The sequence below is a fragment of the Rhinopithecus bieti genome, unplaced genomic scaffold (genome assembly GCF_001698545.2).
Source record: "Rhinopithecus bieti isolate Rb0 unplaced genomic scaffold, ASM169854v2 scaffold_23898, whole genome shotgun sequence".
NCBI classification, from domain to species: domain Eukaryota; kingdom Metazoa; phylum Chordata; class Mammalia; order Primates; family Cercopithecidae; genus Rhinopithecus; species Rhinopithecus bieti.
The window spans coordinates 675854-696751 of NW_016811065.1; the positions used below are offsets into that span (position 1 = coordinate 675854).

General features: G+C 39.6%; 1 protein-coding gene across 5 annotated transcripts in view; it reads right to left on the bottom strand.

Moving 5' to 3' along the window:
- Window positions 1–20898, bottom strand: part of IGF1 (insulin like growth factor 1) — a 78477-nt gene that overhangs the window by 6168 nt on the left and 51411 nt on the right. For 2 of the 5 annotated variants that reach the window (XM_017893457.1, XM_017893458.1), the window contains exons 3-4: window positions 11145–11326; window positions 9197–9617 (exon numbers count right to left, since the gene is read on the bottom strand). In XM_017893457.1, the coding sequence (XP_017748946.1) occupies window positions 9393–9617; window positions 11145–11326 (407 nt within the window). In that variant the 3' untranslated portion in view covers window positions 9197–9392. Of the gene's footprint in view, window positions 1–9196; window positions 9618–11144; window positions 11327–20898 lie in introns of those variants that run through there. The other 3 variants (XM_017893460.1, XM_017893461.1, XM_017893459.1) reach the window with 2 other exon arrangements.

Here is a 20898-nt window from a genome sequence, read left to right on the forward strand (position 1 = left end):
GCTAGGTAAAGCGAGGGTCATGCGATCTACTCAGCACTTTGGGATGTGACTTTAAAACCAAAGAACAAGGTGCACATTTTGAGGCACCTGTACTCCTCGTTTATGTGGCTGCTTCTTTAACAGAGTAAGGGACATGTACTTACTGGACACAGTTTTGGTCAGCCCAGCGTCACGTTTTTTTCTGGAAACCTCACCCCACTTTTTATGTGGTTGTGGAAATTCCCCCACCCCCCGCCACTATAATGGCTCTTCTTTGGCTCTAGTGTATTGGACCAGGGCAGGCCCCTCCCAAGAGCCAGTGACCAAGTGTGGTGGGGACATCGAGGCAGACCTATTTCTGAGAAACACAGAAATTTGTTGGGCAACTTTATTGCCCAACTTTAGCTCAAAAACTCTGTGATGACTTTGCTGAACTTTCCTTAGACCACAGACCCACCTAAAATGTTTCCAACCAATCTGCTCTCCCTCTCTTCTTCCCTTGGGCTCAGGCTTGCCTTGCAATCTGATGGCTTTGCCTATCCTCCCCTATTTCGAGTCACACATTAATTCCCTCTAATAAAACTCCTGTTCATTTAACACCTTCTCATCTTCTGTTTCTTGGAGGACCTCGTCTTACGCATCTGGTTTGAATCCTAGCTCTCCGCCACAGTAGTTGTGTGACCTTTGATAATCACTACATTGTGCTGTCCTCAATTTCCTCTTCTGTAGAATGAAAGGGTGGGGTAAGAGCACCTACCTCAGAGTGGTGTTGTAACTGGATGTAATAACCCTCAGTCATTTACCCGGCATGCGGTAAAAGTTGTGTGCAGGAGGGTCTACTGTTTAGAAAAAACTTGAACCTAATTGTTAGCACCATCAGTCTGTTCTGGCTTGTGTGCTGTAAGAGCCCTCTCTGGGTCTACATTTGTTCAAGCATTGATGTTCTGTAGGGTAAATTCTGCATGTTTGTCTCTCCACTAAAACATCAGTTCCTTGAGAGCAGGTAGAATATTTCCTTCACTTCTATATCCTCCCCAGACCCAAGCAAAGTGCTTGAGCAAAGTGGCAAACCAGGAAATGCTCATTAAATGGGCACGAATTTCCTGCAGGAATGATGGAATGGAGTCAGGTCAACAGCAAATGTTGCATGGCTGCTTACTTTTCCTCCTGTGGTATTCTCTACAAGGACAAATAGCATGGAACCCCCTTGCGTCTCATACAAGTGACAGGTTGTATATGGTAAATATCAACTAAGAAATGTAGGAGACAGTGCAGTGCTTGATTAACACACTGTGGTCTGTCTCAGGTTTGTATTCTGGTTGACCACTTGTTAGCCCAAGATGTTGGTGAGACATTTAGCCATACTCAGCCTGAGATTTCCTATCTATACAATAGTGATAATTGTGGTACTCACTCTGCAAGCTTCATGTGAAGATTAAATGAGGTGATTCCCTATAACCCTTGCCACAGGGCAAGTACCTAATCAATATCAGCTATTACGATTCTTTAAATTTACTTTTTAATTGTTACTATTGTCAAAGCAGTTTCCATGCTAGAGTGCTGCCCTTTCTCCTGCTGAATGTGGGGAAACAGTAGCTACCTCCTTGGTTTCCAGAGCTCCCTTGAGTGCTGGGAGAGTGGACTTACAGCTCTGTTTTCTAGTGACTGGGGCATTCCTAGGAATCCCCAGGAGTCAGAGGACTTTATTCCAAGATTATCTTGACTTAGCAACTTTCTTACTCTTTAAAGACTGCCACCTGATTCTATTTCAAATATTTCTGCCTATGATTTTAAAAATCTCTATCAAAATGGTTTAAAAGCCTGGGGAACAAAGAAAAAAAAAATTGCCAAGGGTAGTTTCCCTTGCTGACAAGAGGTGTTTATGTTGCCTTTAATAGTCATGAAGGATGTTGTAAAATACTTCAGGATCAGGGCTCCCCAGACTGTTGATTTTATGGGCAGCTTGTTTAGTTAGCTGTTTGTTTGTGTTACATTTTTAAATTTAAAATATGTTTAAGCTTACTATCTTTCGCAGAGGGAGTTGATTTTGGAATTGTTGAAAGGTTCAAATGTGGTATTTTAAAAAGTGAAACACCAGATTCTAGTAATTTTGCTGATATATGTTAAAGATTCAGCACATTTGTACCTAAAAGCCGGATTTGGTTATTCTTTTTCTCTTAAGCCTCCGAAATGCCGTTGTTTCATCTGACATACAATTTAGGCTAGAGTTACTTAAACTGGTGTATGCAGTAACTCCTATTACAGTGTCCTTGGGAGATGTGAGGCCTAGGGTTTTTACTTTCTGGTGTCATTTCAAAGCAATAGTGATGAGTTCACAGGGTTAGGAGGAAAGGGTGTTGCCCTCTTTCACTCATTCCTTGTGTGTGTGACAAATCTGGGCAGAACATTCGAATACTGTGTTCTGAATTTTCCTCCTCACTGAATTGAGAGAAATTTTGGAAGTTTGGAAGCCTCTCTTGAACTTTTAGGATGAACAAAATAACACTGTGACAAGTTAAATTGATTTGCATCTGTTTGAGGTTGACGGCAGCCTTCAGCATATAAAAGTAAACATGCAGAGTGCCAGTCAGTGCTATTCCAAGGCAGCGAATAGCTCAAGAACATTTTATGCATGCATACAGTTTTTAAAAAAATCAGAATTGTGGCATTGTGCCAAAAGCACCTCACTTTCATCCTAGTGTTCTTTTGAAGAAGAAAACATATTATTATTTATAGAGAGACAAATCAGAGCATTCAATAGGGACCTTGGTAAAACAATACTGACAAAATAACAGTAATTATACTATGCATTTATTGATCCATTCATATTTTTCATTCCTTCTAGTCTTCCAGTGCCTCACGAGCTAGTCAAGCATGGCACATACTTGCACCATGACATAAACATTGCATACCCCCAACTCTACAATTGTCAGCTGATTGAGAACCTTACTCAACCCTCAACTTGCCATGGTCTTGCCCCTAATCCTTTGGAACTTTTATCTTGCTATAATTGTGGACTAAAGCTGTGAAAATAGCACATCATATTTTCACAGATGGTAGGCCTAGTTGGTCTTCAATTACTTAACCTCTTGGTGCTGGCAAGACAGAAAGCCCCAAGTGAATGTTTATACATTGTACACAGAATTTTGTAGAAACTTTTGCCGTGGATCCCAGCTTGGAAGCTTGGACCATTTGGCTGGTTTGGGTTTGATGTAAAGTTTCTTGGTCTTTCGCTAGTAACTTTGGGGTTATTTTACGAGACAAGAGTTGCCATCACGCTCAGCTTTTCATAGATCTTGCTCTTAACATTTTATCTTCATATGGACATTTTGACCATGTCAGTTAGAGAAGCCCAGGAGGACAAGGTAATCTATTGCCATCTTTTTTCCAGAGTGATCACAACAGATGCCTACTCAAATAAATGAATGTTCCTTTATCTGACCTGATGGGCATGAAGACGTATGACAGACTGAATAGAGGAAGTTAGAGACTAATGGTTCAGACATGGGAAAGTGGTGTTTGATGGGTTTTGTCAATAACCCCAGTCCCTAATAGAAGAAGGGGCAGGGGATGATAGAAGGAAGATTGGCTGGATGCATTGATCTTCGTTTGTAATGGGTCAATAATTAGAACTAGAAGTTTCTCAAGTTGCAAATTGGTTCTATGGGAAAGTTACTGCAATCTATAGATAGGGATCTACAGAATCCTTCTCTGCATATTAGATGAAAAGTGGTCAAAGTCCCTGGATCCTTGAAAGATACAATAAAAAGAAAACCAACTTCTTTCCACCTCCCCAATAATGCCCCTTTATTTCCTGAATAATTTTTGATTTAGGATGAGAAACAGGCTTTTGAGAAGACAAAGGAATCCTGCAGTTTTACTGAATGATGATTAGTTTTACATAGGAATTTACCTTCACTGAAAGAAAAGCCAGGAAACTGTTCTCACCTATAGTTTTGGAAAGTATTTCCCCCCCAGTTCCCTAATGGGTTCAACAATGCTAGAACACAAAGGTGCACACAGACACACACACACACACACACGAAGAGGAGAATAGTCTCCTTCCCCTCAAAACTGTTTGCTATAGTTTATTACAGATTCTAAATTTCTGCCAAGGACATTTAGAATTAAAATCAGTTTGATGCACCTTTAGCATTCCTATTTCTAACCATCATACTACCACTTTTTAAAAAGTTAGCTTCTTGACCCTGGTTCTTAAAACTATAACCATACAATTAATAAAATAAAGATGGGAATTTCCAAAATGTTTTCTAGCTCCTGTTACTTATCTAACAATAGGCAATGAGAGTTATAATTGAGTTCCTGGTATGGTAAGAACTTTCTTAGGGGCTCTCTGGAAAAATCAGACATGGACTCATAAACCTCTTGTCCCTTGTCTCTCATCATTTCCCTGCTGTTCTCAATCTCCATTTCTCTCTTCTGGAATTTAAACATAAGTTTATATTTTTAAATCATCTCTTTTGGTCACTGGATGAAAATGGGATGGCACTAAAGGCATTAAGGAGTCCCATTAAAGAAGGACCCTCAAATATGTGGGCATCAGGGAAAAGTTCTGATTCTAGTTAGGCCTTTGGGGATGATGGAAAAGCTGATTTTCACCTCGCAGGTCTGGAAGTTTAGTGGACCTGGAGAATTTTTGCTAACCTCAGCTACTCCCTCCTTAAAAATTGATCTGTCTTGCTTAGGCCAAAGGAATCAGTAACTGGGCTTTAAGTACTGAGGTGAGCATACAAACTGAGTATTTCAAATCTCATAAAAAGGGATTTGGATTCTGCTTCATCTAAAACTACTAATCTTTTCATTGCTCCTGAAGGCTTCCCCTTTAACTAGAGACTATCAATGTTGCCCTTGGATTAAAAGTCAACTCTGTGTTATCTAGTGAATATTGCAAAAAAGCCCTACTCTTTTCCTATGGGCAAGTAAAAAGAATAGACCTCATCTTCCCCAGTGGATGTTAATGGTCTTAAGACATTGCAGAATTTATTACCTAAGAAAACAATGTTTCTCTTTAGTGGGAGGGAGGTCTTCAAGGGATGGAGGTGAGAGAAGGGGAATTGCTCTTTGGGAGCTCATTTATTTGCCTCCTTTTCCACCCTTAAACAGTGCACACATTAGAAGCTGTGTGAGGTTTTGTTTGTTTTCAAGAGATGTTTGAAGAAAGATCAAATGCTTGTGAAAGGCACTGGATTGGCAGCCCTAGAAACGAAAGTGCCCCGGAAGCTGTGTGAGCCTGGAAATATCCTAAATTTCTATTTATTTTGGCAATTTTACTTAAAACTACCAAGAACTGGAGTTCATTCTACAATTAAATTTTCCCCAGGCACCATGAAATGAAAACACATATTACATTTAATTTTAACTAGTTGAGAAAAATGGTGGTTTTCCGGAAGTTCATTATATGATCCAGAAACAGAAGCAATGGCTCTCACTTGGGACAGCCAAGCTACCCATTTAAGTTGGAATTATTCATAGAACCAGGGGTTCTCTGGGTTGGAATGTTTCTTAGGTCATTGAGTTCTCTTATTCTCCTACCACATGCTTGAAACTCTACTACCACATCATGGAAAAGGGTTGGCAAGCTTGGGCTTGAAGGTTTTGGTGACATAAGACTGGCTTCTACTTCAGGAGACCAACTTCTTTTTCACATAGCTCCAATTTTCAGAGGTAAGTAAAATAATGTTAACTAAAACTTTAATAATGCTTACTATGGGCTAGATACCTTTTTAAGCACTATAATATGTTTTGGAATATACACCTCCCACTCCTTGCACAGACACACACATGCACACTCTACACTCACACACATACACACACACAATCTCAATAAACCCTCACAACTGTATAAGGTAAATTCAGTTGTTACCCCTATTTAACAGATGAGGAAACTGAGGCACACATAAGTTACATGATTTGCCCAAAGCCACAACGCAAGTAAGAGCCAAGATTTGAACCCAGGTAATCTGAATCTATATTTTATACTCTTAATGACTGTATTTTATTATTTTTTTATTTTTTTTGAGACAGAGACTTACTCTGTCACCGAAGCTGGCATGCAGTGGCAGGATCTCTGCTCACTGCAACCTCTGCCTCCCAGGTTCAAACAATTCTCATGCCTCAGCCTCCTGAGTAGCTGGGATTACAGGTGCGTGCCACCACACCCAGTTAATTTTTTTGTATTTTTAGTAGAGATGGAGTTTTGCTATGTTGCCCAGGCTGGTCTTGAACCCCTGAGCTCAGGCAATCTGCCTGCCTTGGCCTCCCAAAGTGCTAGGATTACAGACATGAGCCACTGTACCAAGCCTTAAAGACTATATTTTAGCATCTCCAATGCTTATAACTCTTGTTCATGCCTAGTACAGAGGTTTGCACATTGTAGTTGCTCAATAAAAAAATATTTTTCACCAATTTCATTTCAGGATGATTATTCCATACATATTCCAATTAGTTGTACACACAATTATTAATTTGCCCTAGGAAACAGTTGAAGTTGAAACACTGGAATTTTAAATGATTATTAATATTCTGCCTACTTCAAAGAAACATTAAGAGGAGTAACAGGTATATAACATTCACTATGAAATTCTTAGCCAGTTGCCACCTGTAGCAGTAGGTCCTTAAACAATTTCAATTTGGCCAGAGAAGGAAATTTCAAACATGCAAGACTTGTATAAACATAGCTCCTATGCCTTTCCTTTTTCACTCTGTACTTGCCTCACTGTCTTATGCAGGAGAATAAGGAATCATTTCATCTCAGCAGTGACACTTGTTTTCATGGTGTGTCTTTCTACCACTATTCATCAGCCTATGTCACTCATTTGTCCCATCCATCCATCCATCCATCCATCCATCCATCCATCCAACCAACCAACATTATATGCTATATATCACTAGATGCTTGGGTATTGACACTAGAAAGAAGGTAATGGAAAGATAATAATAGATTCTTTCTGTTTTCTTTGTTCATATTATTCAGTAATCACATGTAGGCATTCAAGATAATTGCTTTAGAGTTGGTAAAACTCATTCCGAAAAGAACTGTCTTGTAGCACGTAGTTTGCTAGTTAAGCATTCTTTAACTAGAAAGTCTTTTCATTCTTCCTTTCCTTCCTTCCTTCCTTCCTTCCTTCCTTCTTTCCTTCCTTCCTGCCTTTCTTCCCTCCCTCCCTCCCTCCTTCCTTCCTTCTCCTCTCTCTCTTTGCCTTTGCTTTAGTTCTTCTTGAATAAAGTTTATGATTGGGTATAATTATAGTTTATTCAAACCTTTCCACAGGACATGAATTCTTAGTTATTCAATGGAATTCTGGTCCCTTGAAGAGCCATCTGTGTTTATATGCTCCTCTAAGGTGATGGTTGTCGTAAGAATTGGCCTCTGCCTGCAGCTGGTCCCAAAGCATGGATGTCTTAGCTGGAGAACTTAACATCTCCTGAATAAGGTGACTGGCCACTTGAGCTAAAGCACCAGCCTGGCTTCTCTCTGCTCTGATAAGCCAGGATCTACTTTGCAACCACAGCAGCAGTGGTTTGGCTCCCATGGGGGGCTTCGGCATGCCTTCAGTCCAACTTTTTCCTCCTGGATTGAGCCTTGAGCATGTCCATCATATTTAAGTAATCCTGGATTTTCAGTGAACCACTAGAAAGGGTGATCCTGGAATAAAAAGCATGGCAGGGGCATGGAGGACCAGGCAGAAAAGAGGTTCCTTTATACCATGACATCTTCAAAATAGATTACCTGGATGAAATGCTTCACTTCTGGGTTAGTCATATTCTTGCCCCAAAGTGTCATCATTTGTTTGGTTGAGAACTTCTGTCTTATACCCTTTCTCAGCTCTTCTAATTCGCAACTTGGAGGATGGCGAGACTTTTTACTTTATTATCTATGAAGACCCCAATCCTACTGATTAAACCAAGGGATCTGAGAGAGAAGATCTCTAAAATCTGAATTCTGTGATTCTATTTAACTGTCTTCACTCTCAGGGAAATCCAGCACTCTTGCTCTCATTCACTCCTTTTCTTCTGGTGGAAAAATCTTAAATTAGTAATGACTTTACACAGCATTTCTGCCCTCTCTTTTCCTTCTGGGATTCTTTCTTAGTTGACCCACTTTGATTATGTGCTGTTGTCTGCTGGCCAGAAGAAGAGCAGCTTAGAACCCAAGCACATCTTTACCCACTTCTGGATCTTAGTGTCCTAGTCTTCAAAATAAGGTGATTGAACCAAATGATTTCTGAGGCCTCTTCCAGATCTAACATAGTATGTTCCTGGGGTTCTCATGGAGCAGAAACTCAGGATTTCAGATATAAAAATAGATCTGTGGTGGGGTGGTAGAGGGGAGTGTTTTCTAGGAGCTGTAATCAAAATGCAGTGGTTGTCGTCAGACATCAGAAGTCTTCTGTCACTGGCCGAATTGTGTCCAAATTCATGTGTTGAAGTCCTAACTCCCAGTACGTCAAAATATGACTGTATTTGGAGACAGAGTCTTTACAGAGATAATTAAGTTAAAATGAGGTCAGTGGGGTGGGCCCAAATCCAATCTGGCTGGTGTCCTTTCACACAGAGGACGTTTAGACACAGAAATATGTATGGAGGGAAGATGAAGTAAAGACACAGGGGGAGAAGAAGGAGGCCACCTACAAACCGAGGGGAGGAGCCCATGACAGAGCCTTCTCTAAGGTTCTTGCAAGTGCTGAGACTTTGATTTTCGACTTTCAACTCCCAGAACTATGAAAAAATCCATTTCTGTGGTTTAAACTACCCAGCCTATGATACTTTGTTATGGCAGCCCTAGCAAACTTATACATCTTTTATATCTGATTCCAAAGTGCAAAAAAGATGAAGAAAAGTGCAGTGACCTCTTCTCAAAAGTTACCTCACAGACCTCACAGGGTTTTAGGCAATACCAGATGCCCTTTGGCCTAAACCCTGGACTTGACTAAGAAATGCAGCCTCCAATGACGTTGCGGGAAAAGGGAATCTGGGAACTTCTATGACACAATTCAGTCTTGCTGAGCATTTGGGGCTAATATTTAACTCTGAACATATATTGACATAGGCAATTCTTCCATAACAGATTCATACAAATTTAAAAATGCATATAGAAGCCTTAATTTTTATTTGAATTCTTTTATTTAATTGTGTTTTAGAGGCAGAGAATAGTGTGTCTTTTTTTGCCTCTTTTATAATTTTATTCTTTTTTTCATTTTGCCACTGTCTTTCTTTAGGCTTTCTAGGGCATTACATTTTTGTTTTCCATTTTCTCCATGTTTCTTAGCGACATTCTCTAAAAGGTTACTTCTATTTCCATCACATCATCATCTAGCTTCAGCAGGCCTACTTTTCTTCATTTCTTCTATTGCATTTTCTGCTTTTCATTCTTGCTGTCTGCTCCTCTCTCATCATCCTTGCCTCTGTCTGCTTAGTCCTCCTGTCCTCCATTTTCCTTTTTTGCCTCTGCATTCAGCATTTCTACTTCCAATCTCCCTCCTCTGCTCTTTCTTCTTTCCTCTGATCTGCAGACTTGCTTCTGTCCCCTCCTTCTGTTCCCCTCCTGGATGTGTCTTTGGCCCACCTTTCCTTCTCCTCTGAGACTTCATGTTCTTGTTGGTAGATGGGGGCTGATACTGTAAACATCACAAAAATAATTGCATTGAGAACAAGTGGTTCCCATGGTGTCCCTGAAGACAGAGCCTTTGAATGAGTTCAGAATGCTGCCCAGGCTCCATATGATGCAGGAGACAGCACTCGTGCTGGAGAGGGGTCTAGACCTCAGTCATAAGACCCACCATTCCAGAACTTTGGGACGCATCTCTTGACACCTACCCCCTCCCCATTTAGAAACCCAGAGGCGCTGGGTCACCTGGAAAGAGAAAGAATGAATCTGCCTTTGCCCCAGCAAGCACACTTTCCTGCCACATTCACTTAAAAGTCTTTTCTGAGATCCTTGCTTCCTGCCTGGCCAGTGGCTACTGTGTTCTGTGTGTGTTGGGTCTTGCCCAGTCCCCTTCCATCCTTCAGAGGGACTCCCTGGAGTCACATCTCCAATAAGCCACCATGGTCCTCTTCCAGCCTCAGCTGAGGTTTAAGACCAGGAAGCAGCGAAGGTGTCATTGTGAACTTCTTGATCTCTCATCTTGTGCTTTTGAACAATATTATTAGTTCTAGCTCCAAAGATTAAAACCACATGTTGGCATTTCTTTTTTCAGCAGAGTCCCCAAAAGACTGAAATGAGAGCTATTTCTTTCCTTACTCAACTTTCTTGCCTTCTCTTTTTCCTCCTTTACCTTCTCTTTAGTTCGTATGTTTTCTATTTAATGGCTAAAATTTTAATCTCTTATATTCTTTTGTTCATTCGTTCACTCATTCAAGAAAAATCGATCAAGTGACTAAATGTGCATTGGATGTTTTATGTACTTCTGATGGCATAGATGGTACCTCTGAGGTTTGTTTACAGTCTAGCTCTTAGAAAATGATGCCTGCAGATTTTGATCATTGCAAACTTCTAGGCATTCTTATAGCCAAACAGAAATTTCTATTTTTAATGTTTCTTGTTTAATTATGTTTGCTACTGAATATGAATTTTGAATAGTTCCCATTAGCCTTTTATTTTCTTTGCAAGATTACAGAATCTCAGAACTTGAAAGGTTACAAGCTTCGTTATTAAGTACAATTATGACCGACATTAACGATGGTCCAACAATTACCTCGTGCAGGCATGTGTAAAGCATCTCAAAATATATGCACAAGCTACTTAATTTTGACAACCAACTGATGTGGTAGATATTATTATTAACCCAATGGTACTGATGAAACTGAAGCTTGGATATGTTACATTATTTGGCAAAGGCTCTCAGCTGGTGTATGGGAAAGCCAGGACTTCACTTTTGTCTGATACCAAAGCCCATGTTTGTTTAGCCACTGTTTTGTTACATCTTCCAATCATCACATCGTCCATAGTGGTGGAAGGGGAAATTTGCAATGCAGAGTGACCAAAGTGATGAGGACATGAGGATGTAATCCATCCCTTTGGTGCAAATGAGCTTTTTTGACTTGTAAGCCAGGAGACTATGGGGCAGGGTTTCTGCTTGGCCCACCCACATGCACGAGAGAGACCACTTGAGGATGGGTGGATCCCACCCAGGTGGGCTTACCTTCTGGGTCTTGGGCATGTCGGTGTGGCGCTGGGCACGGACAGAACGGGCTGACTTGGCAGGCTTGAGGGGTGCGCAGTACATCTCCAGCCTTCTCAGATCACAGCTCCGGAAGCAGCACTCATCCACGATGCCTGTCTGAGGCGCCCTCCGACTGCTGGAGCCATACCCTGTGGGCTTGTCTGTACAAATCAAACAGAGTGGCCTCATGTTAGGGTGGAATCTGTTTTCTTCAGTCTTCCACCCAGCTCCTGCCTCTCCCCACATCTAGTCAACCTACATACTCTGCAATGTCTCAACCTCTTCTTGAAACTTCCCCAATGATTCCTGACCCCACGGATCTTTCTGAATGCCAGTATGTCTCCTGGAGTCTGTACCACATTCATTAGCACTAACTCATTCACCACGCTATTTGTGGTAATTCTCCCCAAGTTTTGCAACCTGTAGGCAAGGATCTTGTCTATGCCCAGTCCTACTCTTTTCTTATATATTGGCTCAGAGGATGATAGAAATATTAAAAGAAGACTGTGCATTGTTTTCTTAATCTTGTTGGCAACTCTGCATTGTTTTTATAAGCAGGACAGCTCACATGTTTGCCTTTTTGTGTAACTGCTCTGACTACATAGTCAGGTTGAACATCAAGGAGGTTTTAAGTTTAGAAAGGGCTCCTCATTTTACTAATGTGAAAACTGAGACTCAGAGGTGGCAAAGACTTGCTCAAGATCATTCATGCAGTAAATCGTGGAGTCAAGATGCAAACTCAGATCTACTTGCTGCAAAGCCCAAGTGCCTCATTGAGGAGCCCAGGAGAACTGTTATATGACTCTGGAAAAGTCACTAAGCTCTCTGGGCCTCAGTTCGCCCATTTATATAATGGAGTTAATAATATCTCCCTTGTAAGAATTATTTGAAGATTAAATGAAATCAGGTATGAATAATGCATAGCACAGCACCTGACATATAGTGTAGGTCCTAAATAAATCATAGCCAGCTTTCTATGAGCACCGTTTCCAGGGTCCTATGTGGTTTGTGGAGAAGCATTGTCATTATTGACCGTATACAGAAGTCTTGGGACTTGAAACTAATTACAATACCAATCTAGTAGGGCTCCCGCTCTTATCATCCCAAGAGACCAGAACAATGAATTCTATTTCTTATCAAGTAACCACCAAACTGAAACAGTGAACAAAATGTCCATCTTTCATGTGGTTCTGTTCTAGCTCAGGCAAGGGCAGAGGAAAAGAAACTTGCTTTTTCTTCTCTTCCCTTGTCTCTGCTGGTCTTCTCCATGGATGCTTAGGCTTTATGGAAGACATTTTATAAATCACAGGCACAGAAGAATCCAATTAATTAATCTGACATGTATTCAATCTTAATTTCTGACAGAAGAAAACATTATGTTTTAAATCACAAGTCTATGTTTTTGTAATAATGACACCATTACTTGAGGATAGGGTTTTGAAAGTCAGAATCCTCATGTATTTTGCACTCCCTCATTGGGGGAGATCAGGCCCATGGTAATGGCCTGCTACCAAACCAGTTTGGCTGCCTCCCTGCTGGAAGGGCCAGCATTCATGGCATCCTCTAAGAACCCAAATGCTTTCCTGATGCTTGGCACAGGATCCTGGTGGCTGCTTCCTCCCGTAAGGCAGGTTTATTGTCATTCTTAGGGCAGCTGGAGGTAGTAACTCAGTGAGGGTTCATTTGTGGTCTTTCTGGGCGGGGTCTGCTGTGCAGCTCTGGGAGCAGACCCTGTGGGGTCTCGATGGCTGTGGCATTTGGGAGGGATTGGGCCCTGGCAAGCCGTGCCTCAGCGGGTCCCCTGAGCAATGTAAACAATGTTTTTTTGTTTTTTTGTTTTTATAATCCTTTCCTGGAACTATAAATTAGAGGAAAGACACAAATGGGCTTACACGGTCCTTTGTAATCCGCAAAGGACTTCTACATACTTTTTGCTAAGTGGCTAGCCAGTAAAGCACAGCTGATACTCTTTGGCTTCTCTCTTGGGGGTGGGAAGGAAGGAAGAGGTGACTTGGCCTATTTTGTGATCATTGTATCTTTTGTCCATTACAGGTAATGATTGCCCTTTGTTGAAACTATAAATTTCTTAATGGGATGTAATTGGGATTCGTTTGTTGATTATGAAATAGTAACTTGATATTTGGGGGGTGGGCTAGTAGGAGGAGCTCCAGAAACTTTCAAGGTTAGCCAACTCAGAAACAACTGATTTCAAAATTCGTGGTTAGCCTTTGAAGACAGATAAGGGCAGGCTTTGGGATTCCAGGACCTATTTAGTATTTCCCTTTCAAGCTCCTCTAACTTAATTCTGCTTCCAAGGTCCCACACGTGCTGGAGCTCCTTGTCTGCTATAAGAGGAAGACACTAACCTTCATCTTGGGATGGCAGAGATCATTTCTATGATCGCATATTCGCTGCTTGGTGACTATAAACAACCATGAAACTCACCACATGTCTGTTTCCTCTTGTAAAATAGAAAGTCATCATCATCACAGCAAAAAAAAAAAAAACAAACAAACAAAAAACAAAAAAACAAACAAAAAAAACCCCAGGAAATACCAGGTATCTGGTTTATCACCTTGCTTAAATGAGCTCAGAGTTTGATATGACTCAGTCAAACTCTGAGCTCATCTAAACTCTGAGCTCATGCTTTTTAGTCTGTAGATCGATGGGTTTAGGTACAGAGAATTTTAGGACTTTTCTGCAGTGTTCCATAGAGAAAGTTGATCTTTTGTTCTACGTTTGTTTTTTTAAAAAATATTGTTGAAATAGTGGTATACAGACTTAGATTTTGCCATAAATATAATTACCAATTATCTCTAGTGGCCACAATCCTAGAGAGATGTTTTTGTTTGTCTCCTCATAATGTCTACAATGGACTTATTGTACGTCATTGGGAATATATGAATATAACAAGTGTTTACCTATTGCCTTTTGAAGTTTAATTCGTCCTTTGAAGTGCCCTGTAAGCTTGATTTCTTCTGGCTCTACATCAAAATATTTAACAAACAAAAATCTCATTTCTCACCAATTGAAAGATCACAGTTGAAGGTCAAAGTTTTGTTCCATATCTTCAAATGTTACATATTGTTTCTTTTTCCAGAACCACAATAAAGATATTTGCTGCTATGGTCTACAACTAGAAGCCTGATACAATGTAATTTATTAGAAAGATAATAAAACAATTTGCTTCAGTATTTGACATTTTCCTATTTGAGATAAATAGTTATTTTTAATGACTTCTAAATTATAACTATTGTCATTTCGACTAATTTTTAAATGAGATAGAACTAATTGTTCTATCTTTGCCTTGAGAAACTCTTCATTTGGTGCTGTATAATTCTGTTCCAGTGGGCAGAATCAGAGCTGGTAGGTGAATGAAAAACAAATATTGGCTTAATATAAGAAAAGCATTCCTAACAATTTGAATTTACAAGTGTTAGATGTGGGACAGCTTTCAATGAAAAGTAATGAACTCCCCATTGCAGGAAACAGTTCAGTAAAGGCTGTAATAAATGTCTGTCAGAGATCCTAGCAGAAGATTCCTATGTTGAACACAGTGGATGACTGCTATGGTCTTTTCTATTCCAGACATTCTATAACAAATGAAGAGATTAAGGAGAAAACTGGCTTGGGCCCAATATTCAGTATGGTTGGAAACCACTTCAAGAAAGAGGTTCAAATATATTCTAATGTAGAAGGTGAAAAGTTGTTTTCTATCTATTTGAAGTTCCCCAAGATGCTCTAAACACTTTTTAATTGTCCTTACTCGATGCTAAAAAAAAAAAAAAAAAAAAGAAAAGACAGGTGCATATAGTCCCTTCTACAGCAAGGTGTGGTCCAAGAGTTCTGTTGTACTGGCGTGATGAAGTGTTCATGCACTTACTCAACTGTTAGAATGAATAGGCATGTACAACATGCCACATAATTTTTCTTGCTGACAAAGTCTTGACATTGAAAATTTATATATTTATATATTTATTTTGTCAGTTTGCTTCAAAGGTTTCATAGCATGTGGACCAAAGATTGCTTACCAGACAAGTTGGCCACCACCTAACCTAGACTTTGACTCCTCCATGAGTAGACATAATGTTTAGTTACAATGTACTGCTGTATCTTAAAAGCTGGCCAACAGACAGAATTCCAATGGTTAAACAGCTGGCTTCTATAATAACAGCACTTCCCTTTAAATAATGCATGGTCAGGGGAGTAATTCAATAATCTTTAGGGCAAACTTGCTAGTTACAAGGGTTTTGGGCAGAACTGTGGCATCATCAAAACCACACCAATTAGCTGAGTCTCACATTTTGTCATGGATGCAAGCAATTCGCTCTCCTCCATTTCTGAAGGGAAATGTGTAATGCTGAGATTTAACTGGGGTCATCACTTCTAGAACAAAGGACTCCGGTCGTTCATCGCTGGTAAAAATGGTACTACCTCCTCTACTGATGCTGCCTAAGTTTGTGTTTCTTATAGATTTCTGGGAATGCAGTTGACACAATGTATTCAGCTTTAATTTCCTTTGAAACTTCCCATCTTGCTTGTTTTATTTTAACTATTTCAACTCTGTCATTGGAAAGGGAAGACATTGATTTGAAGAGTCAGTATTTAAATAATAAAAAATGCAAACGTTTTCGAGTTGGGATACAACTAGTTCTTAAGATATACATTTGTTATTCTTTGATTTCTAAGGAATAAAACTATTCTTTAGAAATTTGCTAACAGGAAGAGTTTCCAAAGTTGATCACTTTTTTTTTTTGAAAGGAGGAAAAAAGAGGTAAGACAATTAACTTGGATTTTAGGGGCTATTTCTAGAAAATGCTAAATTATGTGTCTGATAAAAAACACAAATGAAATTATTAGCTAATAAGAAATGAATCTGCATTTCACTTAGATTAACTAAGGATTGATTACACAACCAAATATTACAGTTCAGATCTGAAGAATCTGGAAACTTAGGTTTTTCACACCAGTTATTTATTTCAGAACTCCAGACACATTGCCAATTTAGAATAACTTGGAACGGTTAGATTTTTAGGGCAAGATTTTCTCCCTGGGCTGCCTTATTTAATATAAATTCATTTGGTTTGCATTATTTTGCATGGGATACCAGTAGGGAAATTGTATAAGATATGAATAATCTTAAAGTAGCCTTCATTTTAGCATTTTAATTACTATTTTCATTTGTGGAAAAGGGAGAATCACCTCCCAATATTTCCTACATCTCTGATGGCTTTATAAGGAAAACTTGAGTCCTTTCATAAATTTCTAATATAAGGAAAATTGTGATTATATTATTACCAAGACCCCAATGTAATACATTGAATGGTTGATAATTCCAGAATTCATAGGATTTGCATTTACTTTAAAACCTTTTGACAGTCAATATTTTGCCTTTAAATTTTTTTCTATTGAAATCACAACTTGAATTAAAGCAGTTATTGAGTTATACATTGTCATGTGCTTAGTAAAGATATGGAAAGAAGCTTTTACTACTGTCAACTGGCCACATCTTTTTACATTTAGAATAACATGAGTATGTACACACATATACTCAAACACATATTAGGGAATTAAGTGAATTACTGTGGTATCAAAGCTGCTGTAAAACACTTTGAAATTAGGATTTTTTTAAAAAAGATTTTCTAATATGTCTATTGCCTGCCTTATACTTTGCTAGGAGACCCTGTACATTTCTGCTTTTCTGTGCAAGGATCTTTCCAAGTAAGACTGACCTTTGGCATCTGTAAAAGTGAACACTGAGAAAATGTTCTCTTTTCTATGAACTGCATGTCATAAACTTTTCTCGAAAACCTATCAAATTTAGGCATCGATTTCACTTTTGGCCTGTGTTAATTTTTAATTGCCAGTGTTTGCTGGTCTCACTACCTCTCAATTGGACGAGGTCATCTTTTTCTAGGAATTATGGCTCTCTATGACCTGCCCCACCCTCACTACTCAGCAACTTTTCTCAGCTACTAAATCCCCATAACCCAAAAGACGAAAGTGTTCTGTTACCCAATGAAGTCAATGTCTTTGTTTCTCTGAGTCTAAAAGGAATGAAGCAGAGTTCTATGGGACTGCCCCTTTGTTGAGAGCCTCCTTTCTTTTGGAAACCCAAGTCAAGAGCAGGTGTGAAAAGAGTGCTATTCAGCTCACCTTGGTTTCCAAGGCCAGGAAGCTAAAGTGCAAGTCCTAGGGGCAATAACAGCAAGAGATTCAAAGCAGAAACATTACTGTTTTAGGACTCTTTGGAGAAATGGGCAGACAGAGTGGGAAGCAACATGATGTATTACTTTAGCCTGATACAATGCCCTGGAGGATGAGCATCTTGCCAGGACAGCACAATTTACTAGCTTAGGTCTGATTCCAGGGCTTGGAGGAGATAGATGTAGCCAACAAAATTATACTTTGGCAAGAGAAATGCTTTGCTGGACAGAAAAATGTTGTCCTAAGGGAATGGTTTGGTTTATCAACGTCTAAGGTGAAAGATAATCAAATGCCAAGAGGTCATTTTTATGTTTGAATTATTTCAGTAGGACCTGCTATATAAGTTAGCTACCATTTTCTAGTTACATTGTTTGTATTATTTAGAACATATTACAGAATTTGAGTATGATCTGCCTCTGACATCTGTCATACCAATGACAGAAGCAATATGTGAAGTGGCTGAAAGCACAAGTTTTGGAACCAGACAGTCTGGATTCTACCACTTTTTTACTATTAAGCTTTGATTTGGCAAAGCACTCAGTTGTCTAAGATTCGGGTCCTCATATGTAAAATGGATATATAAGAGTACCTCCCAGGACCCATGTGAAGATTGAGAATGTATGCAAAGTGTTTTGCACAGTGGCTGGTGTATGGTAAACTACATAAATGTTAACTATTATTATTATGGTGTTGAATTGGTTAACATAGCTAGTTGGGCAGGTATCCTCTTTCTCCATTAATCTTAAAAATGCATCCTTTCCAAAGTTTGATTGAAGCAGACGGCCTTTCTAGATATTGTTGTTCACTAAAGTAAATGAATAGCTGTTCTTTTGAAAGAATATCCAAACTTTCTGTTGTATAGACTGGTCTGAATAGTTTTAATCTAGAATAGACACTATGAAAATGAATCTTTCAATCACATCAAATAAGGCATATGGGCTTATTTTGACCCCTTGTTACCTTTGATTTGTCCCAAATAATCCACTGGTTAAAATCATTGACTTTTTGGTATCTATGTCAATGCTTCTTATTTCAAAACAATGCTGCAAGGCCTGGGATGAGTGTGGTGAAACACATGATCAGAATGGTTTCCCAATCACTTTCATCCAGCATAGTATTTCTCTCATCTCTGTCTACTTCGTGCCTCATCTCATTCTGTTCTCTTCTTTTTCTATTTCCTTTCCTTTCCTGCTACTGACAGCCTTTGACATTCTTTTTATTCACTGATGTACTTTTGAGCAAGGTTTATGCCACTGTGGAGTTTATGGTAGGCTAGGTATTAGCATTTCATTTCCTCCCTGGAATGACTGAAAACCAGGGCTCCCTCTCCTGCCAGCCATGCTTTGGGAATAAACAGTTACCCGGTATACAATATCACCAGGCCCGCTTAATCACTACTCCATCTTGGACCCATGCCTGAATGAGATGAAAACAGACAGCCAGAGAAGGAATAAGAAGGGATGTTGAGGAATCACATACATGGGCCTTAGCTATCTCTTTTTTTTTTTTTTTTTTTTTTTTAAAAGACTGACAAAAACTGTAAGCTGAGACTGGCTCCAGCCTGGAGATTGTAGCTATGCCACCAGCATTATCTCCTGTACTTACACTCTTATTGTTATTTTACTCTTTCAGATGTGGGAAGAGAGGCCTTGTAACAAAACGTAAGGCATTTGTGAGTAGAGGGTAACGCCCTCTTTCTGGTGCCATAGAAAGATGAATCAGCCAAAGGGATATTAAAACACATTCTCTTTATTTTTAGTTTCTCTCTAAAGTCTTTCATTTCATTTTTTCTTTGCAACTTGGCACCTGCCCTCTGTTCTCAGGGGCCCTGCTCCCCATTAGTCTCCTCACTCAGGGATCTGTTTTTTGCTCAGGGCACTTCTGGACATTGTCCCAGGGGTGGGAGTGACATGGTCAGGATGGCAGGTGAAGGGGTGGCGGCTGCCAGGGACGTCTGGCGTGTCTGGAGGGAGAGTGTTGGGAGGTGGAGGCTCCTTAAAGAGAGGCATCCGGGCCTGCATCAGGGAGTAAACTGTTGGAAGACAGCCTCCACAGCAGCAGAAGCAGCCCTTGGCACTGTCGCAGGGAAGGGAGCAGCCAGAGTCAGCGACAGATTGAACACAAGAGAGAGGGAAGGAGGGAGGGCGAGTGGGAGGAGATGGTATGGTGTTACATGATATAAATAACTGCATGGTGCAGACTTGAGTGCCAGTTGGGTTGTGTGTGATGTCCCTTTCATGCTGGTGTATCAACAGTGTTGTTCTTGGATTGAGAGGTCCTGGGGAATGTTTCTATAGCACCTAGCACAGTGCCATATGCAGAGAGGGAATAAAAACAAGGCAATATGGTATATTGAAAACAACATTGGATTACAGCCCCAAATCCTCTGTGTGGATGCACAAGTCACCTAAATTCTCTGAGATTCGGTTTCTCATGTAAACAACCAAATGTACTAGATAATATCAAGCACCCCTTCTAAAAAATGACCCTAAATATCCAGATGGTCATGCACTACCCACTTTGTAATCAATAATGTGTGTGTGTGTATATATATATATATAATATATATGGCATATTAATGTTTATATATGTGGCATATTAATGTTTGTGTGTGTATATATATGGCATATTAATGTTTCTAGATAATAATAGGGGAGTACAGTAGTGAAAAGAAGTTTGATGAGAAAACCAAGAGTTTCCTCTTCATTAGATCTAATTTTGGATGTAAACAAGATTTATAAGCGGAATTTAAGGAAAGCAGGGATTGGTGTTGAGTTTGATGAAGGAAAATGTCTAATTTGGAGTTAGGCTTGATTAGGGGAAGGAGACAAGTCCATCTATGTGGATTGCAGAAGCCAGCTCAAGGTAGGGCACAAAGAGCCCTTAAGAGAATCATTTGCTGGAGCTGTTGAAGCAGGTGATAGACTCAAACTACATTTTGAAAACCGGAGTCCTGAGGAAAGAGAGATGGCCCTCACTTCTGTGGGCACCCAGAAATGAGAGTTAGTATGAGAAGAGTCTTTCTAACAATCCTTGGGCATGGCCTTTTACTTTTATTCTTCACAAAGTCGCATCTTCATAAGGTAAGCAAATGACTCTTTCTGCCCTAGGAGGACTGTTAATATTATTGACCAGATTGCTTAATTTCCTAGTGTTCAATATAGACCAATGTTTTATTTAACTAATTTGCTTGGTGTCTGTCAATTCTCTGTGTGATATTCACTTATTTTCAGGTGGACAGATGCATAGTTTCCTTGGAAATGTCTAGCCATAACTACATGTTATCTTTGATACTATGAATGGGCTTCTAGACAGGACATCATCTATGCCACTGGTATCTAACATCTGCCCAGAATATAAAATCAGAAGATAAAGATAAACATAGTTTTTCAAATGCCATCCTCTTCTTTGTTGATAAAATAAATTACTGCTAAGGTCAGTAAAATTTAAAAGTCTATACGAAGAGTGCTCAAGCATGTTGTGGTATTATTTTTTCAAAATGCCAAGCAAGTATGCAGACTGAGGC